Source organism: Microcaecilia unicolor, chromosome 7 (assembly GCF_901765095.1).
Source record: "Microcaecilia unicolor chromosome 7, aMicUni1.1, whole genome shotgun sequence".
Lineage (NCBI taxonomy): Eukaryota > Metazoa > Chordata > Amphibia > Gymnophiona > Siphonopidae > Microcaecilia > Microcaecilia unicolor.
In genome coordinates, this window is record NC_044037.1 from 240,469,193 (window position 1) to 240,494,399 (window position 25,207).

A 25,207-nucleotide genomic window follows, 5' to 3' on the forward strand; every position below is an offset into this window, starting at 1 on the left:
CAGGACGCGTGGATTAAGCATTTATTTATTTGCTTATTTATTGGGATTTATTAACTGCCATTATGAAGTGATTTACCCAAGGCCATGAATGATCTCAGTCTCTCAAATTTACAGCTAATGCTTGCCATAAAACCTGCAATGTGCCAAAGAAAGCTTCCCTCTGGAGTTTTTAAAATATGGAGGGGCATTTTTGATATGATGTTTAAATCCGACTTTGGACATTTTGAGGAAAATGTCCAAAAATACAGTAGCGAACATAGCCATTTTCAAATCAGAAAAATGTCTATTTTTTTTTCACAAATGGCTATTTGCTAGACATTGTTGTGCTCAGTGTGTCTATCTTTTTGGTCCATATTCAAAAACAAAAAGTCCAAGTGAAAAATGCACAAAATCAAGCCATTGGGATATAGGAAGAGACAGCATTCTTAGTAGACTGGCCACACAGACATCCCAGGAGAACAATGGGGCTGATCTGCAAGGCTTCTGTTTCTGTGAGTCTGTTGTCCTGCATGTTGTATGTACAAGACGTCAGACTCACAGAAACTCAAGCCTTGCAGATCAGCAACGCGGCCGCGCCGGAGAAGAGGACTTCGGCTGGCAGGGGTTGGGGACCCCCACCAGCAAAGGTACCCGATGGCGATGGCGGGGGAGGGTTGGTGGTGGGAGGGGGGGTCGAAGGGGTTGGCGATGGGGGGGCCAGGGCCAAATCTACAGAGGCCCATGCCCCCGTGGCCCCACATAGCTACGCCCCTGCCTCAGATGAACTGCATAGAACAAGTCTTTAAATGGTTTTCAAAAATAGCGATTTGGACATTTTAGGGAAAGAAACATCCAAGTGCTGCTTCATGCCACTTCGTGGATGTTTTTCTGTTTTGAAAATGAGCCCCATAACACGTAAGGAGCCTATCCATGAGGTGTGCTGAATGTTTTAGGGCCTGGTGCAATATTTGCAGTGTTGCCTGTTCACACTTAGAGTTTATTTATTTATTTATTTATTTATTTATTAGGATTTATTTACCGCCTTTTTGAAGGCATTCACTCAAGGCGGTGTACAGTAAGCATAGATCAAACATGAGCAATAGGCAATTACAGCAGTAAAAATATTCAACTAACAATACAAAGTATGGCATGGTATACTACTTGCAACATCAGCACAATATGTAATGGAACATTATAACTGACTAGTAAAAAAGCCCCGTTTCTGATGCAAATGAAACGGGGGCTAGCAATGTTTTCTTCTGTGTGCATGTGGGAGTGTGTGTGTCCCTGCCCTCTCTCCCTTCCCCCCTCTGAGTCCTTCAGTAAAAAAGCCCTGTTTCTGATGCAAATGAAACGGGGGGGGGTAGCAAGGTTTTCTTCTGTGTGCATGTGGGAGTGTGTGTGTCCCTGCCCTCTGGCCTCTCTCCCCTCCCCCCTCTGAGTCCTTCACTGTTACAGAGCCAGTGATTTGATTTCCTGCTCTGCTGTTTTCCTTCACTGACTGCTTGTGTTACAGAGAGGGCGGGGCAGACACTCATGGGGAAACCGGATATCTCTCCCCCTTCACACTTCCTTCTGGAGGCTTCATAGAATGTTGGTCTTGCCTTTTATATAGAGAGATAGTGAAGGGTAAGGCAAAGTTGTAACATATAGATGGGTAAGAAAGTTGGAAGAGTTAGAGAGTAAGGTAATTGATTTGAAGAAGTTGTTGCCATTTGAATTGTGGGAGTTAGTGCTATTTTGGTATGGTAGGTTCCAAGTGTCATTTTGTGTTACTTTGCAAATGTTTGAACTGAAAGATGAGTGTGTTCCCAAGGTGACACTACAGTTGTAACATATATTTTTGTATGCTGAATTATAAAGGTAATCATCCTAGCTTCATTATTGAGAATGTGGAGTGTGTAACAGAACTGGAAGTGATGGGTTTACACTGAAATTCAGTCCCATTCTCTAAAGTCTCCAAACTTCACTTCCATATGGAAGAATTCATTAAACGATGCTATCAAATAATACTTGTTTTATTGGATGGTTGAAACTGGATAAAGGCATTTCTAAGGCCTTAGAGACTTCTTATAATATATTTTATAGACAATTTGATGGTGGGGGAGGGGAGGGCTGTAATGTGCAGAAATGCCATTTTGGCTTGCCTCCCCAATACTTGGGTTGCCTCCCTTGTGCCCCCCAAATAGTTTTGTTTAGTTATGCCACTGCTTCTCCCTCCCACCATTTCTCTTCTTTCCCTTCCCTGCAAAGATCATACTATAAAACTAAAATAGGGACAGACTACAAAGACACAAAGAAATTATACCAACTGGTGAACAAACTCCTAGACACCAACTCGGTCACTACAATGAATACAGACGTCCCACATGCAGATAAACTGGCGAAGCATTTCAATGGAAAAAATTGTAAACCTACGCAACACACTACCTCAGGACACCACTGACATCGAAAACTTCCTCAATGAACTGGACCCTACCACTGGAGAATACCCAGCTGACCGGACTTGGTCAAACTCAGTGGCGTTCCTAGGGGGGCTGACACCCGGGGCAGATCGCCAATGCGCCCCGCCCCCCGGGTGCAGTGCTCCCCCAGATGCAGTGCGACCCCCCCCCCCCCCGGCGAAAGGACACCCCCGCAAAAGAACCCACCCCGGGTGCACGCCGCTGGGGGGGTGCCACGCACGCCTGTCCTTCGTTCGTTCCATGCTCCCTCTGCCTCCCCAGCGGCGTGCACCCGGGGCAGACCGCACCCACTGCCCCCCCTAGGAACGCCACTGGTCAAACTTCACCCTCCTTACCATCAAAACAGTTACCCAGGCGATAAGCAGGTTCTCCAACACTCACTGTAAACTAGATACCTGTCCCAGCTACCTAATGAAGTCCGCCCCAGACCTCACATCCCACCTAAACTACATGCTTCAGCAAGGTCTCTTCCCTAAGGAAAAAGGCAATATCCTACTCACTCCGATACCAAAAGATACCAAGAAGAAAACAAACGAAATCACTAACTACCATCCAGTAGCATCAATTCCATTGGCAGTCAAACTGATGGAAAGCATGGTAACCAAACAATTTACAGATTACATAAACAAATTCTCAACATTACACGAATCACAGTCAGGTTTTTGTCCCCTCCACAGCACTGAAACAGTTCTAATCACTCTCTTAGCCAAATTCAAGCAGGAAATAGCAATAGGCAAAAACATCATTCTCCTCCAATTCAACATGTCTAGTGCAGTCGACATGGTAAACCATAATATATTAATAAGACTATTAGATAAATTCTGGATTGGTGGAAACATACTTAGCTGGATTAAGGGCTTTCTAACCACAAGAACACACCAAGTAAAATCAAACTCAAACATATCACCACCATGGAAGGCAGACTGTGGAGTACCACAAGGATCACCACTATCACCGATACTCTTCAACCTTATGATGACCCCGCTAGCCAAGTCCTTATCCAACCAAGGCCTTAACCATAGGCGGTCGGTGGCCCAACTGTTTGGGGAGGCTAAAGGGGGTGGGGTTAGGGGTGGGGCCAGGGGTGGAGCTTTTTCTGTGTCTGATAACACACAGAAAAAAATAAATAAATAAAAATAAAAGTCACAATTAATACCTTTTATTAAATTTAGATATTAGATATGTATCATATGTCAAAGAATAAAGTGGTTGCTCAAAGGATATTCTAAGCACAATCACTCAACTGCAAAACACTATGCACAACTTTGTGCAAAAACACACTCAGAACCTTACTGTACCATAAATATTACACTAGGCAGAACCTAATACACCAATATACCACCCATACAGAAAATGCAGACCGTCAACAATATGAAACAAGGGATCATATCATCACAATTCTCATGTAGAGCCACAAAACACCCTAATTCATGTTTAATGTGGGATAAAATGCCATAAATAAGTAAATAAATATAAACTTTTAATGTTGAGCACCTGATTCTCAAAGTGGACATATTCCAAACACTATAATGAAAATAAAATGATCTTTTCTACCTTTGTTGTCTGGTTGTCCGATTCTGCTGCTATCTGTTCTCAGTGCAGGTCAGGAAGTCATCCTCCTTAAATATCTCCCTGGCAACCCAGCCAACCCCCCTCCCCCTGCTCTCCCAGCAGTAAGGTAAACAAACCATAAACCAATTTCTACAATCGGTTACACAAGGCTAGAGGGCTTTCACTGCAGCTCCTGCTGTGAGGATGGAGGTAAATCAACAATTTAAACCTCTCAGAGCACAGCAGGGGAGGCTTAGCCTGTCCAAGCCTCTTATACCGGGCGGGCGCCTATGGCCTTAACCCTTCCATATATGCAGACGATGTCATAATATACATTCCATACAATACCAAACTAACAGAAATCACCAATGAAATCAAGCTCAGCTTGAACATCATGGACTCTTGGGCAAATGCATTTCAACTAAAACTCAATAAAGAAAAAACTCATTGTCTCATCTTCTCATCCCAACACAGCGCCGACAACCCACAAGTATCAACACCCCAGAACATACCTTTCTATTTCAGACAGCCTGAAAATCCTCGGCATTACATTAAACCGCAACCTAACACTTGAGAGCCAAGTGGCATCCACAACAAAGAAAAAGTTCCACTCAATGTGGAAACTCAAACGCTTGAAACAATTCTTCCCGAGGGAAACATTTCACAGCCTAATACAATCAATGGTACTAAGCCACGTAGACTACTGCAACGGAATGTATGCAGGATGCAAAGAACAAACCTTAAAGAAACTCCAGACTGCTCAAAATATGGCAGCTAGGCTGATATTTGGAAAAACACGATTTGAAAGCGCAAAACCCCTTCGTGAAAAACTACATTGGCTGCAATCAAAGAACACATTGCCTTCAAAATCTGCACCCTGGTTCACAAAATTATCTACGGTGAAGCCCCAGGATACATGGCAGACCTAATCAACTTACCAACTAGAAACACATCAGAATCAACACGAATTTATCTAAACCTACATTACCCAAGCTGCAAAGGACTTAAATACAAATCAACTTACACATCCAGCTTTTCCTACATAAGCACACAACCGTGGAACGCATTACCAAAAGCCTTAAAAACGACATACGACCACCTAAACTTCCGGAAATCACTAAAAACTCACCTGTTCAAAAAGGCATACCCCATTGATCCAATTTAAATGCCTGATCCCTGCAACACAACATAACTAAAGTACATAATGGACAAACCCCAACTCTTCCGTTAGACAATTCTCTAATGTGGCTGTGCCACATGAACTTTATCATATCACAACATCACTTTGTATTTGTTCTCACCGGAGTCTGCAAACGCCTCTCCGGAACTATGTAAGCCACATTGAGCCTACAAATAGGTGGGAAAATGTGGGATACAAATGTAACAAATAACTAAAATAAGGAGCTATAAGATATTCTGTTATGTTCTTTGAATCCAGTTCTGAAATAAAGCTGCACCCTCTTTTATTCCTGTCTTCAGTTGCACTTGCCTATTGGAAGAGACAGGCAAGATCTTCAGGAACATGGCCATGTTATGGATGTTAAAGATTCCATGATGTTTTTCAAACAAGGGAAAATAATCCTAAACTTCCTGACTACATTCCACTTTAGCAGTACAATGTAGTCTTCAGAAATTTCTCAAGCAACTGAAATCAGTTCAGAAAAGGAACAATTTTCAAGAGGTTTATCTCTTTCCTAATCTCACAGACTCATTGGTATCAATCTATCAATCTAAATAATGAGGGGCAGAGGTTGATGTTCACACAGAGTATGAATCTATTTCTATTTCCTAGTTATTATTAACTTAATAAGCATTGAAGATGACCGTTTCCCAGTAGCAGATCAGTTTCAAGACTCCAGAGGAAATTGGAAAGTCATGGGATAGGAGGCAGTGTTCTATTGTGGACTAAAAACTGGTTAAAAGATAGAAAACAGAGAGTAGGGTTAAATGGTCAGTATTCTCAATGGAGAAGGGTAGTTAGTGGGGTTCCCCAGGGCTCTGTGCTGGGGCCGCTGCTTTTTAACATATTCATAAATGGCCTAGAGATGGGAGTAACTAGTGAGGTGATTAAATTTGCTGATGACACAAAGTTATTCAACGTCATTAAATCATGGGAGGATTGCGAAAAATTACAAGTGGACCTTACGAGACTGGGAGACTGGTCGTCTAAATGGCAGATGACGTTTAATGTGAGCAAGTGCAAAGTGATACATGTGGGAAAGAGGAACCCGAATTATAGCTACGTCATGCAAGGTTCCACATTAGGAGTCACGGACCAAGAAAGGGATTTAGGTGTCATCATTGATGATACGTTGAAACCTTCTGCTCAGTGTGCTGCTGCTGCTGCGGCTAAGAAAGCAAATAGAATGTTAGGTATTATTAGGAAAGGAATGGAAAACAAAAACGAGGATGTTATAATGCCTTTGTATCACTCCATGGTGCCACCGCACCTCAAATATTGTGTTCAATTCTGGTCGTCGCATCTCAAAAAAGATAAAGTGGAATTAGAAAAGGTGCAGAGAAGAGCAATGAAAATGATAAAGAGGATGAGACGACTTCCCTATGAGGAAGGCTAAAGCAGCTAGGGCTCTTCAGCTTGGAGAAAAGGCGGCTGAGGGGAGATATGATAGAGGTCTATAAAATAATGAGTGGAGTTGAACGGGTAGATGTGAAGCGTCTGTTTATGCTTTCCAAAATACTAGGACTAGGGGACATGTGATGAAGCTACAATGTAGTAAATTTAAAACAAATCTGAGAAAATTGTTCTTCACTCAACGTGTAATTAAACTCTGGAATTCGTTGCCAGAGAATGTGGTAAAGGTGGTTAGCTTAGCAGAGTTTTAAAAAGGTTTGGACGGCTTCCTAAAGGAAAAGTCCATAGACCGTTATTAAATGGACTTTGGTAAAATCCACTATTTCTGGGATAAGCAGTATAAAATGTTTTGTACTTTTTTGGGATCTTGCCAGGTATTTGTGACCTGGATTGGCCACTGTTGGAAACAGGATGCTTGGCTTGATGGACCTTTGGTCTTTCCCAGTATGGCAATACTTATGTACTTATTACAGTTTAGCCAAAAGAAAAATAAATAGTGTATTTATATTACCATACTTGTTTCCCCAAGAATGGCTCCTGGCTGGTTAAATAGCACTAAATTGGCTATCCATGAATATTGAAAGGGAGATAACTGGTTAATACCCAATTATATCTGCCATCAGCACTTAGCGGCTAACCAGTTATATCACACGATATAACCAGCTAACCATAAATATTCAGTGCATCGCTGGCTAAGGGGGTCTTTTACTAAAGCTTAGCTTGAGTTATCTGCAGCAGGGTCCACTTTATTCCTATGGGAATTATCCAAACCTTTTTTAAATCCTACTAAGCTAACTGCTTTTACCACATTCTCTGGCAACAAATTCCAGCGTTTAATTACACATTAAGAAATGTTTTCTCCAGTTTGTTTTAAATTTACTACTTAGTAGCATCATTGCATACACCCTAGTCCTAGTATTTTTGGAAAGAGTAAACAAGTAATTCAAGTCTACCCATTGCACTCCACTCAGAATTTTATAGACCTCTATCATCTCTCCCCTCAGCTGTCTCTTCTCCAAGCTGAACAACCCTAGCTGCTTTAGCCTTTCTTCATGGGGAATGTGTCCCATCCCCTTTATCATTTTCGTCACCCTTCTCTGTACCTTTTCTAATTCCGCTATATCTTTTTTGAGATGTGGTGACCAGAATTGCACACTGTACTCAAGGTGCGGTTGCACCATGCAGCAATACAAAGGCATTATAACCTTCTCATTTTTGCTTCCAATTCCTTTCTTAATTATTCCTAACATTGTATTTGCTTTCTTAGCTACTGCTGCACACTGAGCAGAGGCTTTCAATGTGTCATCAACGATGACACTTAGATCCTTTTCCTAGTTGATGACTCCTAATGTGGAACTTTGCATCATGTAGCTATAGTTTGGGACTTCTTTCCCACATGCATCACTTTGCACTTGCACGCATTAAACATCATCTGCCATTTGGATGCCCAATCTCACAGTTTCATAAGATTCTCTTGCAATTTTTCACAATATTCTTGTGATTTAACAATTTTCTCTAGATCATTTATAATATGTTAAAAAGCAGCAGTCCCAGCACAGATCCTTGGTGAACTCCTTCTCCATTCAGGATACTCTGTTTTCTTTCATTTTCTAGTTTTTAATTCACAGTAGGACTTTACCTCCTATCCCATGATTTTCTAATTTCCTCAGGAGTCTTTCATGAGGTACTTTGTCAAATGCCATCTGAAAATCCAGATACAGCTCACCTTTATCCACATGTTTCTTCATCCCTTCAAAGAAATGGGGTAGATTGGTGAAGCAAGATTGCCCTTGACTAAATCCTTGTTGGCTTTGTCTCATTAATCCGTGCTTATGTTTACACGCTGAAATTTTTTCTTTATAATAATCTCTACCATTTTGTATGGCACCATCAGGCTCATTGGTCTATAATTTCCTGGATCACCTCTGTAAACCCTTTTTAAAAATTAGCACTACCATAAGCCACCCTCCAATCTTCCAGTACCATGCTTGATTTTAAAGATAAATTGCATATTACTAACAGCTCTCATTTTTCAATTCTATCATTACTGTGGGATGTATACCATCCAGTCCAGGCAATTTACTACTGTTCAATTTGTCAAATTACCCCATTACATCTTCCAGGTTTACAGAGATTTGCTTCAGTTTCTCTGACTCGTCAACATTGACTACTATTTCTGGCACTGATATCACTCCCATATCTTCCTCGGTGAAAACCAAGCAAAGAGTTCATTTAATCTCTCCACTATGGCCTTGTCTTCTCTGATCGCCCCTTTTACCCAGAGGCATAGCTAGGAGGGGCACCAGGGAGAGACTTCCCTACCAAATGGACTTCCAATTGCACTGCCATCTATTTTTCAGGCGGTCTGTCACACCTACACAGTGCATGTGCGAACATAGTCCACTCTCTGCTCCCCCTGGTGTCACAACCTGGCTATGCTCTGCTTTTACTCCTCAATCATCTAGGAGTCCAACTGATTCTGTTACTGGTTGCTTGCTTCTAATATACCTAAGAAAGTTTTTACTATCCCCCAAATTCTAATTGTGTGCACAACTTAATTGAACATGCCAATCAGTGCTGATAATTGGCAATGACCAACCAATTATCAGCACTAATTGGCAATAATTAGGATTTACATGCATATGCCTAAATCCTATTGCACCTAACAATTGGGTGTGTTTAGGGGTGTTCCTGGGGGCATTCCCAGATTTTATGCGTGTTTATACAGAATCAAGCCTAAGTGCACCTAACTTAGGCACGAGTATTTAATCCTGCTTATAACAGGCCTAATTGCAGCCACATACAGTTAGGCACAGCTTAATGCTAAGCACGATTCTATAAAGGATGCATACTCTTTATACAATCGCACTAAGCGTGTTTCATTTTTTGCGCCAATTTTTAGATTCAACTTATAGAATTTACCACACCTCCTTGTGACTCTGGGCAAGTTACTTAACCCTCCATTGCCCCAGATACAAATAGGTCCCTGTATATACTATGTAAACTGCTTTGAATGTAGTTGCAAAAACCAAAGAAAGGCAGTATATCAAGTCCCATTCCCCTTTCCCTTTATGTTTTTCTCTCCAATGCAATGTTTTTTTCAAAGTCTCTCTTTGCCTTCCATATCAGCTCTTTGCATTTGAAGGATTTTCTTTAGCCCTAATAGCTTTCTTCCCCTTTTAACCATGCTGGTTGTCATATGGCCTTCCTTCCTCCTTTTTTAATGTATAGAACGCATCTGGTCTGGCCTTTCAGGATGGTATTTTTGAATAGTATCCACGTCTGATGTAAATTTTTGATCTTTGCAGCTGCTCCGCTAAGTTTTTTGTTTGTTTGGTGAACATTCTTCTCATTTTATCATAGTCTCCTTTTTTGAAAGTTAAATGCTAATATACTGGATTTCCTTTGTTTACTTACTCCAGAGATTATATCGAATCTGATCATATTATGATCACTGTTATCAAGTGGCACCATTACCTCCTGCACCAGATCATGCACTCCACTAAGGACTAGGTCTAGAATTGTTGGCTCCTGTATCAGCTGCTCCATAAAGCAGTCCTTGATTTCATCAAGGAATTTTACCGCTGTAGTATGCCCTGATGTTACATTTACCCAGTCAGTATCGTGGTAATTGAAATCACCCATTATTATTGTGTTCCCCAGTTTGTTAGCCTCTCTAATTTCTGATAACATTTCTGCATTTGTGTGTTCATCCTGGCCAGGCGGACGATAGTTCACTCCTATCACTATCCTTTTCCCCTTTACACATAGAATTTCTATCCATAGGGATTCCAAGATGTGTTTTGTGTCCTGCATAATTTTTAGTCTATTCGATTCAAGGACATCCTTAACGTATAATGTTACCCTTCCACCAATTTGATCCACCCTATCACTGTGATATAATTTGTAACCTGGTATGGCAGTGTCCCATCAGTTATCTTCCTTCTTCCAGGTCTCAGAGATGCCTATTATATCTGTTTTTTTTTTTTCATTTAGTGCAATACATTCTAACTAGTCTTCCATCTAATTTCTTAGGCTTCTGGCATTTGCATACAGACATGTCAAACAATGTATGTTGTTCCTATTTACAACTTGCTTAGCAGTTGACAGTGATAATTTGCAATCTTGAAAACCTGTCTAATCTTTCTTTAAAGGCACCTGGTCTACTATGGTCTCTATTGCAACCTCACTATTAGGATGCCCTATCTTTCCTGTTTTGGTGATATCTTTTAATAATACATTGTTCTGAACATGCACTTTTGAGCAACTGTTGACCTTCCCTCAGTTTCTAGTTTAAAAGATGCTCTATCTCCTGTTTAAGGTGGAGTCCATCTTTCCAGAATATGCTTCCCCTTCTCCCAAATATTTCCCAGTTCCTAACAAATCTAAAAACCTCCCCCCTGTACCATTGCCTCATCCATACATTGAGACTCCAGAACTCTGCCTGTCTCTTGGGTCCTGTGCATGGAACAGGGAGCATTTCTGAAAATGCTACCCTGGAGGTTCTAGATTTATCTACATAAGATCCTAAATTTGGTTTCTAGAACCTCCTTTCCATATTTTCCTATGTCATTGGTACCCACATGCACCAAGACAGCAGACTTCTCCCCAGCAGTGTCTAAAATCTTATCTAGGTGCTGGATGAGGTCTGCTACCTTTGCACCAGGCAGACAAGTGACCAAGCAATCCTTACATCCACCAGCCACCCAGCTATCTACATGCTTAATGATCAAATCTCCAACTATAACGGCCATCCTAACCCTTCCTTCCTGGGCAAAAGCTCTTGGAACCGCAAAACCAAATGGGATTCACAATTTCCACAGACGTTCAACAGCTCAAAAGGAAGTGGAAAAGAGACCAACTTCAAGAGATCAATCAAAATACCAGGGTAAGATGCTCCAAAACCCAAACTTTATTCGGATCCTACACGGTCCGTGTTTTGGCTTTTAAAAAAGCCTTCGTCAGGGGTTGATCAGTGAGTGCACAGTTATATACTGATTGACAGTGGAGCACATGAATTGATGTCTCTAAATACAGGGAGGTGTACTGTCTCGCACAATTCATGTGCTCCACTGTCAATGAGTATACAACTGTGCACTCACTGATCAACCCCTGACGAAGGCTTTTTTAAAAGCCAAAACCCGGACCGTGTAGGGTACGAATAAAGTTTGGGTTTTGGAGCATCTTACCCTGGTATTTGGATTGATCTCTTGAAGTTGGTCTCTTTTCCACTTCCTTTTGTGCTGTCAAAAGCTCTTGGAGACACATCCTCGGTGCGAGAGGATATTGCATCCCCTGGAGGACAGGTCCTGGCTACAGGATCACTTCCTGCCACTCCACAGTGATGCTCTCCCTTCAGGAGATTTTCTTCTCTGTGGCAGCATAGAGGTTGCCAGACTGGAGGTAGGACTTCTCAACTATGTCCCTGTAGGCCTCCTCTATAAACCTCTCTGTCTGCCTCAGTTCCTCCCAAGTCTGCTATTCTAGACTCCAGAGAATGGACCAATTCCCTAAGTGCTGGGAGCTCTTTGCAACGAGTATATACATGCAACTTCCCACCAACTGGGAGATAATCAAATGTGACACTCGGTACAGAAGACTGGATAGCCCCCATCACGCTGCTGGACTGCTGCCTGCGTCTTATTATTGGTGATATTTTTGCTAATGGTGTGGAGATATGTAAACTAAAGTCCCCTAAGATGGCTAGTTTTATGCTAGGCTATGCTAATATTTAGTTTATATTATTATTATTTTAAAGTTATTAGTAGGTTCCCCTCTATGGATCTAAGTAGTTGTTTTTGCTTTATAGAAAGTAAGTTGTAAGTCTCCCATTTCAACTGGGGTTTAAAAAGTTTCTGGGTCCCAGTGAAGGCATGTGGAATAGTGATAACTCTCCCCTCCACTCCCCAATCCATCACCATCCACTGACATGCATAGGGTCAGCATTAGGGGGGGGGGTGCAAGCAAGACAGTTGTCCTGGGCCCCCCCTTGCTATAGCGGACCCCAAACTTGCCTATATTTAAAAGAGATGCAGCCAGCTGTTGATCTTTGGAACTCCCCTTTTAAATTTCTGCCCTAGGCCCCCCCTTTAATACCTATATTTACAAGTACTCACTTTCAGCCAAAAAGCCTGGAAGAGATTGCCCTGGACTTCTGCCTCAGAGCCTCCATTTGATTTGTGTTATAAAAGATCCATGCTAACTCAGAAGACATTTCACTTTTAATATATCCTAGAAATGATGATATATGCTGGATTGTTTATAAGTGTCTTCTAGCTGAAGACGTGACAAATTAAATCTTTGTCAGCCAAACTGTCAGTATTTTTGCTAATTTACTTTGTAAGACCGATTTCTGTAATTTGGTCTTTTTCCAGCACTAGAGTACAAAATTAAAGCATTTTTGTCCAATTTAAATATATTTGCTACTATTTCTGTAATTGTCCCTAGTAATTCCTTGGCAATACTTCCAAAGGTGTTTAATTTTCCTTAGGTTTCTGCCTTACACTGATCCTCATGACCTGATCCTACAGTGGTATGGCTGCAGACAGTATGGTATTTAAAAAATATATATGTGCATCCTACTGTATGTACTAAAGTTGTTTCTACAAATCTATGCTTGTCGCAAAATGTTTATGTTATGACTGAAGACAGTATGGTATTTTTTTTAATATGTGCATCCTATTGTAATAATTTATTTGTACTTTCTCTACAAATGTGTACTTGACATATAAAATATTTATGTGTTCTTCCTAGGTCAGATATGAAATTCGGTTATTTCAATTTAGACCCACATCGACTGATTTGATTCCACTCCAGCCTGTGCCTAAGTAGTCGATGCCCCGTAATTCTGAATACTTTCGAAGGTTCGTCACATGCAAATGAAAACTAGTCGGTTCTGAGAATCGTTTGCTCGAGGTTTTCGGCAAATTGATATTATTTTCCTTCAACTCCTGAGCGATCAGAGGCATTTCTTAACAGTCTGAAGTGTAATCCGGGGCAGACAGAGGAAGCAAATCAGTGGGGTACGAGAGGGAGAAAGAACTTGCCAATTAGGAAGTGAATAGCCAGACACCCCAAAAAAAACACTTGTGGGGACTCCGGCACTCACCCACCCCACCCTGCAGCACCAGTGCCGCTGTCCCTTTCTTCCCACTGTTGCCTCCTTCAGCCCATGTGGGTCGGCAGATCCAGAAGATGCTTCATCGCAGTATTAGCAGGAAAGGGACGTTGGCACCAAAGTTGTAGGTTGGAAATCCGCCTCAGTGTTTAGGGGTGAGCAGGAGCCTCTTCATCCTAGTGCCACGGGGACAGTTTTGCGATGGGCGTTGCATGTACATCTCTCTACTTCTCCTCAGACACACACTATTTCTGGCTAAAGTTCATTAAATAAATACCATGTGTTTGCAATTAGAATCCATACCTGTGAGGTGATGCTAATTGCAAACGGATGAAGTATTGTGGAAACCCTGTTGGTCCATTTGACTGCATGGGACTAAAAGTCAACAAGCAGAATAGAATAAAGGGACATCTATTATATAGCCCAATAAAAATGTCGACTTATATTCTTTTTGTTTGCTAACCTTTATCACCACGCTATGGCGAGAATTTCATGCATTCAGTAAAAGCCCAGTCACAACTATGGCAGTGTACCACATTTAATTTAAAAAATAATAATAATAAGATACAGATGAGACAGACTCATTTTGAAAACATGCATTTTTTCAAAATCATAATTTCCCGTGATTGTAAGACATGAATGCCGTGTTCATTACATAGTTGCGCTATTTTAAAAGTCTGCAGTTGTCCTCTTTAAATCTAGGTAATAATGTATTAATTTATAAACTGCTTTTGGAGAAAAGGAACCATCAAAACTATCCAGATAAAATATAAACTATTAAATGAAACGTAGCATTGTGAATCTTATTCAGCAAATATCTTCTCATATGGCACAGCATGGGTGAATTATCCCGTAAATTCAGAAATGTGGAATATTTGCCTTTTACTAACGTAATGTCTAATGTTTAGAGCGCTATTTTTTTTACCCAAAAACCAAAGCTAAAAAAAAAAAGTGTAGCTAGAAAACAGTACTCTTTTATTTCGGTTACACATAACTGGAATTTTCGACGTTTGGGGTCAGCTTTGTCTTCTACAGAAAGAAAATGGTGCCAGAACTTTACAGTACATTGTATTTTGTACGCAACAAGTCGCCGATAAGACCTCATTTTGGAACTTTAAATGTCCCTCGTCTAACATTAAAAAACAAAAATCCATATGCAAAACCTGCACGAATGCGCAAAATTCTGACACAGATAAAAGTAGCAGTTTACCTGCTGCCCCCTAGTGGCTAGTCTTTCTCTCTCCCCAGGCTCTGGAAAGTTCTTCCCTGGCTAGAGCCCTCATTCCCAGGGTTCTGATGCACGAGGGGGCAAGGGTAATGTAAGTGTGTTTTTGTCTGCAGATGTCTGTGTGCACCCCCAAAGGATGTTCAGCTCCCTCTGACGCCACATTATGAACCTTTGAATGTCAATCCGGACCCCCAGTCCGGCTAGCCTCTCTTCCCTCTCCCTGGGAGATGGCAGCATTGTCCTGAGGAAGGTCGGAGGAGTCTTCTCCCGCAATGTTGGTCTGTGGACATTAACAAAGGACAAAAGAAATCCTGATCTGAAATTATTTGACTGATACGCCACCAACGTAAATACATAAATAGTTCAGTACATCAAGGTCTATGGTCAATGACTTGTCTCACGTATGTGGGGTACTTGGCTTGGGTGTGCTCGATTAAAAGGCAAGGTTTTAAAAGCTTTCTTAAACTATGGGTTTATGATAATATATTTGGAGTAGAGAGATTGGGGTTTTTGGTTTTTGTTTTGTTGTGTTGTCGTTATTGTTTTTAAATTTAGCTCGCAGTAGCCAAGCCCTGAAATAAATACTTACAGGCAAGATAATGAGGAGGATACCGGAAAGAGGTGTTACTGATTAATAAGCCCTCTTCATTTGTAACCTGATTGCTCGCACTACATACAAATGAAATCTCCAGAGCTCAGTTTCTCGTAACTTTCTAATTTAATCTTTGTTTTTTCATGTTTTTATTTTTTTTATTATTTTTTTACAAAACGACAAAAGCAAGACAATATCAAACAGGATTTAGTACAAAAAAAGCACATTAAAATAAAAGAATATTACTTTGCTGTTCCTGCCTTGCGGAAACTGGACAGTTATAGGAAATGTTGGGGAATCCAGAGCGATTATAGATGACAGAAAACGATTTCAGTGAAGGGCTGCTATTATGGGCGCTACTTTTAGAGAGACTCCGTGAATTTAAAAGTGTTGGTAGACGGGGGGGGGGGGGGGGGGGGGAAAGAGGAAATTATTTCCCCAACAAATATTTTTTTCTTTAAACGTTGAATTGCCTTCAGCACCATATGTAAAAGTTTTATCAGGTTTATTTTACTTGTAATTCACAGACAATACAAACAAGCACAAAACGAAAACATTTCTCTAGGGAGCTTGGTACTTGCCCTATAAATAATTGAGTTCACAGACATAAAACAAAAAAAAATCACAATCGTTGTACATAAGAGGCAAAAATATACACAGGTTTATACCCAAAATTTCTTATTAGGATTTGTTTCTCATCTGGCTGAATGCTAGACTGAATATTGTGTATGATGCATTTTCACAAGTTATATAAGTTATAATATCCAAGGAAATAAAGTTTTAAAAAAAGATTATAACGTGTGTACACAAAGTATGAAATCTTACTATTCTACTTCTGGGGAATTCCGTTTGTTACCAAAATTAAGAAGACTTACAGCAAATAGGATTCGCAGTCGCAGCAATATAAGCGCATTTCCGACGCAATAGTGTTTCAGAGGTTTGCTAGCCTAACGGGAAAAAATGGCATTTCAAAACTAAAATCCAACCAAACGTACAACTCACACATTTCCATTTCATTTTCACTGGACTACACTAAAGGTCACCAAGCAGTTCAAGTTGCAAATTTTCAACAGAACTGGGAAAAACCGCAAACAAATTCGGAAACCGGTTGTTGCATATTTGGCACCTGTACTGACCAGTAATGGATTTGGCACTTACATAATAATTTGTGCTGAAAATAGCTTTTAAATTTGCAGAATTTACATTTCGTTCATTGTGTTTATCATTATTATTATTAAGGATATCCTGCAGCTTAATTATATTGACCGGGGAAGTAGATCCGTTATGGCATTAACTGGATGAGAGTCTCAAAGGCTGCCTCGCTGTGTCAGAGCGAAAGAATCAATTGATTACATGGCAGGGATTTAACAGAAGTGAGAAACCCATTACCCATTGCTATATGCATGGGTTATTTTACATTTTCAGAGACACGGGGAAGCAATCAGTCTTAAGAAAACAATAAAATAGGTCATCCTGATCTGGTTTGGTGACTTCACACAGATAGTGAAAAAAAAGTTACCATTCATTATGATAAATTAACAGTATTTACAAGCGCTTCACAGACTCTGTTCCATTAAGTATATTAACATTCCTACCATCCCACCATTAATACGTGTTGTAATGGTTATGGAAGGAAGCGCTGTATGGTTTCAAGTTCTCAATCAACATTTTGATTGAGAACTTGAAATACCACTGTGTTGGTATTAAAATACGAAGAAATTGCTGTTTTGCAGCAGACAGGAAAAAACACTGGCATTTATGCCTGAATATCCATGCCAGAAGGATGAGAGTGAATCAAAGGAACGACTGCCATAATAAAGTATTCATTACATTTCAATGAAGGTGTACAAACTGATCTCTTTAGAGGAGACCACAACTCCAAAGCTGAAGTCCGTGCTGAGAGTACAGAGGTCATTGTGCAAAAGTTAAAAAAAAAAATACACTGGCTTTGCTCTCCCTTAAATAAGGATGGAAAGGAGAAGGGAAAGAGCCGGGCCCGGACGGGGTAGCCCGCACTTTAGGCATGAGTGTAAAAGCCGTAGTACCCTATGTCCTTGGCGCAGTTCTTCTCGCAGTCTCTAGGGGGCAGCCCTTCGCTCTTGAGAGGAGAAGTGCTCTCCGAGACCGGCGTATCGGCCGGGGAAAGCCGCCGCCTCTTGGCTTGCTCGTAAATCCCAGAGTCGGTGGAGTCGATGGACTTAATGGACGAGGGGGTTTCGATCCAGCTTGAGTCGGAGAGATCTTTGGGCTTGGAGTCCTCAGAGCCGGGCAAGGGAGATCTCTCGGTGGCCAGGCTGTCCGCTTCCTCCCCCTGCAGGTAGGGGTTGGCAGTGGCGGCGGTGCTGGTCATTCGGCCCGCGCTGTTGGGCCAGCAGGGCAGCATGGCGGCACCGGACTTGGTGCAGTACTGGGGCGGGCTGCGGGCGCCCCAGCCCGCCGGATCAGTGTAGTAGCCCAGGGGGCGAGTGGCGCAGCCGGCCGCCTGCAGGGGCAGCGCCTTGACCCCGGCCGCCGCGTAGGAGAGCAGGGTGGCAGCGTTGCCCGCAAAGTCCGTGGCCGCGTCGTAGGCGGAGGCAGCGAAGTCGAGACGATTGTTGGCCGGCGTGACGAACCAGCGCTGCGGCGACGGCGCCCCGGGCTCCTCGCCTTGTTGGGGGGACAGTAGCCCGTTGGTGTGCGGCACGCTGCGGTCCGTGCCCGGCCCCGCACCAGCAGGATGGAAGCGTGACTTGGTGTAATTGCTGACGAACTGGTCCTGCAGGAAGGAGCTGGCCATGGAGTAGCGCGCCCCAGGCACGATCTGCGAGCGGGGCGAGTCGTTGGGGGAGGGCGTGAGGCGATCCAGGTCGCAGCCTGTGTAAATCCTGTCAAAGAAACAGGAGAATACTTTTTACATCACTTTACCACATACTTTACTGACAGCCTCCCTTTTTTTTTATGGGCACACTTTTTACTGCTAGCAGTTTAGGTATATGGTTGGACTTACTGGTCCCTATGTGAAGCACGAGAACTAATTTGTGGATTGCTAGCATATCAATCATATTAAACGAAATGAAGCCTCCAGACTTAATGTCCGTCTCCTCCGTACTACAGCCCCACAGAGCACGAGGTCAGTGTACAGGAGACAATCTGTATGACACATATACAATTATTTATACCCTTCCCCCTCTCTAGTCAGTAAGATAGCAACCACTCTCTCCTTACCCCATAACCAGTAGTTCTGGAAATACTTCAATACTTTACGCTGCCATTTTTCCAGGATCAATTTATAAGAGAAAAAATATATAGCAACTTCAGATTGGGCAGCACGACATTTGCAAGATGAGCAACCACTAAAGTAAAAGCTTGTTCTGATTTGTGGATCTGAACAACCCTTTGCCAGGCTGCCTAGCTTGTGCCCCTTTGTAAGTGGTACTGATGAGGGAGGGAGAAGGGAGCCTGGTGCTGCTTCCTGAGCTTCAATGCCACTGCACACCTGCTGCAGGTCCTCAACCAGCATGAAAGAAGAAAAGGAAGTTTGGCCAGGGGAACTAATGGTATCATCTGAGGATGGCAAAGGCAGGCCATTTTACAGCAGATTTGCCTCCATTAACCTTTGCCAGCAATTACATGGAGTAGTAACAGTACTCACTAGCTGGCACTAGTTTTATGGCATTTTCAATATTAAAAACACGTTTTAAAAATAACCACTACTCCAGCATAAGGGACTAGAATGTTGAAGCAAATTCATGTTTTGTTTTGTTTTTAACATGCATGGACCATTTAACGGTGCAACCATAAGCCTGACTTTCAGAGATGCTCTTGGAACCAGGTAGAAAATGAGAAGTCAACAGATTAAATATAAGTAAAATGAGAATTGAATACAAGGTCACCAGCTATGCTAACATTTTCAGAATAACCATGTTTTTTTTTTCTATCCTATGTGGAGCAATTATTATCCACCATGGCTGGTATTATGACATCTTCAAGCTCCCAGTGGTCAGAAAATAAGCTTTAAGAGGTTGGGTAATAATTAGTAGATTAATAAAATAATGGTATCTCTGTGTCACCCCTGCTTTTTGACATTGTCATCCATTCTTTTACCTACATTGAGGGCTTAGGGGCGATTTTGAGTTTAGTCTTTCTAAAGGTCTATCTTGAAGTTACATTTTTGGAATTATCTTTGCATGGCTTTCTGAAAAATCAAACAAGTAATAAGAACAGGAACTGAACTATCCCTGAACAGGAATTCAGAAGCTAATCGTTTGGTCTTTTAAGGTAAAATTGTTTGCAGGTAGCTTTTTTGTGTATGGTGTACAGCGCTGCGTATGCCTTGTAGCGCTATAGAAATGATAAATAGTAGTAGTAATATCTTTTCATAATTTTAATGTATTCCAATAAAAGTTGAAATAGTTTAACCTGATACAAAATTCCAAGTAAACTTAGAGAATTTTCTGTGCCGCCTTTTTTATGAATAAGTGATGGGCTCCAATTAATTTTCTTGGACTGATTTCTAGCCTAGGACTTTTTTAAAATGGGAATGCAGTTTGTGCTGGCTTTGTGAAGCTAATAAGATAATATAGAATTTGAATTTCTTAGCGCCATTTTTGTGCTATAGAAAAGACACATATACAATGATACCCTACGAAAAGGGCAAGATTGACCTCAGTTGCAGGAATATATGCTTTAAAAGCTTTCCAAACACGAACTGAATAGGTATCTTTCAATTTTAAATTCCGTGTTTATTAAGTTTAAGATTAAGGCGTGGGGGGGAAATGGTATTCGACAGTATTGACAAAATCCAATAAAATAGTCTAAAACTTGTAAGATTTAATTCTTTTTTTCAGGAATTGTGTTTAAAAAAACATGCTGCCAAAATAAAAGTGAAACAGATATATAGCTTATGTTTTTGCAAAAAGGCACAGCGATGTGAAAAAGTTTATTTTACTTACGTGTCGTAATTATCTCGAAATCCTTTGGCAAATGGATTGTGATCGATTTTTAATTGTGTGATCTGAAAGAAACACAGGGAGACTGAGGTTCAGCTCTTTTTCGATAAATGCACATTTTTTAAGTCAAAGCAATGCGGCTAGAATTATATTGTAATAAGCCTGATAGGAAACGTTCAAAACTGTATCTGTATCATTAAACAAAGAGAAGAAAATAATATAGTCCGTAAAAATATTTACCAAGTTTTGTCCTACTTTGAACAAATATTGACTCATAAATAGCATTTTCTGTGCTATATCGTTTGCTGTATATTAAATGTGCGCTCAAATAAATTTGTGCATATGGATAAAGAAAAGAAAGGGAGTCCCAAGAAATAAATATGAGGATGTGCAGGTAAAGAATGGGTTTGTTTTTTGCAACAAAACGTAACTCTTGTCTTAAAACGAATTACGTTTGGTAAATGCACCACTACATTATTTAACAAAAAAAGAATGTACTTTTGCATTAATGTTTACGCAGTATAAAATATGCCCCTTTGAATAAACAGATATTCTGTATTTGAAAAAACAGACAGGTTAAAAAACAAAAAAAAAATCACTGTTTTGATGTCATCCTGACTTCTAGATCAAAGGCAGTAACCAAAAGTGTGGCAGCAAGTTATTTTCCAAACCAATAAGTTCAGAAATGTAAGTTTGGTTTAATGCAGATTTATACGAATATTTATGTATCTGTGCTAGATACGGTATAACAAATTTTGCCACCCCTCACACATCCGCAATTCTTAGAAATGCTGCTTTCAGGTATGATACCAGGAGTGGGTTTTATTTTTTTTTTAATATATATATATATATATATTTTTTTTCTAAGGATGAAACCAAAGCAAAAGAGAAGGCACTGGAAAAATACAATGAAAGAGGGCAATTGAAAGTCAGCAAGCAACAAGTAGTCGTGGAATTGTGTATTCAGGTTCCCCAAACTGACCCCCGAGTTAAAATGATCGGTGCGGGCTGGTACCTCTCCAATCCCCTAGTACATGTTTTCACTAATCTAGGGAACCTCGGGGGCCGGGGTCAGAGGTAAGACAGGGGCTGGGTTGGTTCTAATGTAAAGACCCGGATATAAAGAGGGAGGTCAGGTGTGCCTTACATCGGTGTTCTGGTAGGCGGTGACGGCGATGAACTGGGTCTCCGGGAAAGTAAAGGTCTGCACCCGTCCAGGCTGATTAGTGTCTTCGGTGCCGTCTTCGTTCACCTCCACCACATGCAGTCGAGGCTGGTACTTATGCAAGGATTGTAAAACTACCATCTGGCAGAGAAAGAAAAACAGAAAAGAACAGACAGCCACAGTTAAACGGAATGCAGGCAGAAGGAGAAATTCACAGACATATTTCTCGGCTGGTTAATTTTCTCCAGCGATAAGGCAAAGGCATATACTCCCCCCCCCCCCCTTCCCCAATACAATGATAGTGAAATTTTCATGTGCATGCTGTACTTATACACTGTGCTGAAGGTAAAGTGTCCCCTATGGATTTACACTCTAGCATCTCTCTAAATCTTTTTGAAATATTTTAATAAATGGGAAAAATTCAAACTATTATCACTTACAACGCTCAATGTATCAGAATGTGAAGCGAAAACAAATTGTAACGTCTTCCCCCAATATTTCTAATCGTGCACCATTGCTGAAAAATCATACCTCAGTGAAATAAGAGATATTATATAAATACGCACACACACACACACACACACAAAAAGTACTATGTAAATAAAACACATTGGCATTGTTAGATGCATAAAAATATTTATATGTATTTTCGCATATCACAGCAATGTTTTATACACCCGAGTATTGTCTTTATGTATAATCTTACACATTTAAACTGCACATTATAGTCAGAATATTTTTGCACACAGCACTCTAGAATCACTAACTATAATCTGTGTCATTTCTCGGTGTATTGTGTATATTTCACGGATACTTCATTTAATCACGATGCACAGTTAGAAATATATTCTAAATTGCTTGCTTTAATCCTGAAAAAAAAACATCCACATTCCCGCGCTTTGATGATCTTCGGTTAACCCCGGGTGCATTAAATACGAGCTTTCTAACAAAGCATATTATTAGAGGAAACTTGTCTTTAGAATGTAAAAAAAAAAAAAAAGAATTCGTAATAGGAATTCTTGTTTTGATTCCGGAGGGAGTGGCCGCTGTCACTCACCTGCCCGTTGTTGTTCGAGGCTCCTTTGTTGTTAGTTAATTTCAATTTTCCGAAAGAGATTTCTTGTCGCATCCAGTGAGCTCCCGTGTTGGGGGAATCAGGATGCATGTACACGCGGTTTCCTAGGGTATCAGAGAACAAAATATGCTCCTTACACATACATATCTCCTGGAAACCCTGCAGTTAATGTTATTTAAAATTATACATTTTCAGGCAGCTCATGGCTTACACTTTCTTCCCATTTATTGCAAGCTCGTTTTGCAAGCATGGGCCAGATCTCGTTTATTATAAGAAAAAAAAAATCACAGAAGACCGAGCACAAAGGCTTTAATTAATCTTTCTCACCTAAATACGTGTCAGGGAACAAAACGTGTTAATTGGAAGTACTTGCCTTGTACATTGGTGTCCGCTTTGCCGCAAGGAACCCATTTGCCTCCTTGAAATCTCCAGTGATTGGGATCAGCCAGAATCACATCGACAAAAATGTTGTAATGGGCCGTAGGATCCAGACCAGAAATATTGAAACTTAAAAAAGGAAACATACGCCTACGGGAAAAGAAATATATATATGTAGACTCAAAAGAAAGGATCCTTTCTTATAATAAAGTTAGCGTCCCGCGGTACCACAAATCACCCTTCACCCTGCTTTAAGAAACAATATGAGACTATCTGCTTTAAAACCCAGGAAAATCTCCTTCCTGGTTTCCGGATGCGATTAGACATTTTAGAACGCTTTGTAGGCTGTCGCGAGCTCTTCGGGGAGAGCTGCCACAGCACGACTGGCATCAGGGCAGCAAGCATGGCACAGAAGCAGACCCTCTGTTCCCATTCAATGCTCAGCTTTTATCCCCAACTTCTCAGCTCTCATCAGCTAAATCTGTCACCACCAAAAACCTAAACAACAATCCCTATGTTTCCTCCTAGCAATAGGATCCCCTCTGCCCCTGTCTGGATGGGCGATGCCATCGTATGCCCAGACTGGCACTTTCTGGTCAGATATCTGACTGCTTTGTCCTCTAGCACAGCGGTTTATCGGGGAACATCGCCACCCCGAGATGCTCCGGCATTCTCCTTACCTGCCCTGTTTGGTGATAATCATCTCGGTCTGGTGCCGATGGAATTTGAGCCACAGTGGCCTGTTGCACAGATAGACCTGAGCCTTGCCAGGTACCAACCCTGGCTGGCTGGTGGAGAACTGGTAGAAAGGTGCCCCTTGGTAGGAATGGCCATACTGCTGGGCGTAAGGGTAGCCGGTTGCAGGGTAACCTTGTGGCGAGGAATTGCCCAGGAGGCTATTGTAAGGTCCATTGGTGATCACGGGGTGATGAGCCATATAGCGACCGGGACTGCCGAGGGAGAAGGCTGGGTGTGCAGGTCCATGCTGGCTCGGATAAGGGAACATGGTAGTGGGAGCAGAGGAAGCTGGCTGGGGCTGGCTACTCTGAGACAAGAGATAGCGATCTGCAGCAGATCCATCGAAACTGTGACGAATCTCAGAGACCCCGTCCAAGACAGGAGACAGTTTACTTCTCTGGACGTCCCCTGGTGTGTCCTTGGAGTCAGGAAAATTGCCTGGATCAGACTGATTCGTCATCCCCCTGGTAATTTTTTTCAAAGGTGAACTTCTTTCCAGGTTGTCAGTGGTCGAGATAATGGGATGATCATGCAAGGCAAGCTCAGATCCGCCTGAAAGGGGGTAACTGCTACTCACATTTAGAAATTTCTTGGAGAGCATGATAGATGGAGAAAGACAATGCTCCAGCTGCATAGCTCTAGAGTAGCAACCTAACCCTTCTACCCCCCCTCGTTTCCAAAGCTCTCTTTAACATGAACTACAAATCCAGAAAACCTAAAAAGGAAAGCGCTTCTTCCCGCAAATGCTTCCCAAAGGTTTGATCTACTTTTTCCTGGGAGAAGAGATTGGCCAATTGACACTATGCAGCAATCAGAAAACACTCACTTTTGATCTTGCTGCCTAAAAGAGCGAATGAAACGACTCTTGCCATTGGTTAACTGCTGACAGTAATTTAATTAGATAGACATTAATTAGGATAATCACCTGGCTCCCGGTCACGGGGATGGCAAATTGAAGGATATAATTTTATTGTGATTTAGGGAGGAAATATATATGTGGGTTTCCATGGCGTTGTCATTACTGTCACCTTTGCCTTCATGGCCAGTTTCATGAAGGGATGCCCCAAATGTGCAATTTCGATCATTTTTGATTGTTTTATAATTACATCTGTAAGCTTTGTCTTAAGAATCCAAAAATATTGTACGCCTCACTCACTCGGATTTTTGGGTGTGAATTATTAGTGTGTTCACCATGACAAGCAAGTCAAATGATACTTGCTTGGAAAAAATTGTCAGTAGTTTGTCCTTCCCCTTTGATACCTGCAACTGTCAGCTGTAAGCAAAGCTTTAAAAAAAAAAAAAAAAAAAACTTTCGGAATCAGGTAGCGCCTGGATTTGCTGTCTCCTGCTGGAATGTAGCTAAGAGAGAAAAATAACAGTGTATCATCTCCTTTGACT

At 41.3% G+C, this 25,207-nt stretch overlaps 1 protein-coding gene across 2 annotated transcripts; it reads right to left on the reverse strand.

Annotated features, from left to right (window-relative positions):
- Positions 1 to 17,542: 17,542 nt before the first annotated feature.
- TBR1 (T-box brain transcription factor 1) lies at positions 17,543 to 24,443 on the reverse strand. Of its 2 annotated transcripts, XM_030210175.1 has the most exons (7): positions 23,752 to 24,443; positions 23,067 to 23,221; positions 22,676 to 22,797; positions 21,601 to 21,759; positions 20,457 to 20,518; positions 17,885 to 18,389; positions 17,543 to 17,806 (listed from the first exon to the last, which is right to left on the reverse strand). In XM_030210175.1, exons 1-7 carry the CDS (start codon positions 24,441 to 24,443, stop codon positions 17,543 to 17,545), a joined length of 1,959 nt encoding a protein of 652 aa, XP_030066035.1. The 2 variants fall into 2 exon arrangements, with proteins under 2 accessions (XP_030066035.1, XP_030066033.1); XM_030210173.1 differs by having other exon boundaries at positions 17,543 to 18,389.
- Between the last annotated feature and the right edge of the window lie 764 nt (positions 24,444 to 25,207).

What these genes read in the sequence shown, in the direction of transcription:
- TBR1 (XM_030210173.1), bottom strand. Translation starts at nt 24,443, where the DNA reads ATGCAGCTGGAGCATTGTCTTTCTCCATCTATCATGCTCTCCAAGAAA. An exon ending in ATTATCACCAAACAGGGCAG is followed by an intron (nt 23,222 to 23,751) that starts GTAAGGAGAATG and finishes CTTTTCCCGTAG; the next exon opens with GCGTATGTTTCCTTTTTTAA. An exon ending in TTTCGAGATAATTACGACAC is followed by an intron (nt 18,390 to 20,456) that starts GTAAGTAAAATA and finishes TTTCTTTGACAG; the next exon opens with GATTTACACAGGCTGCGACC.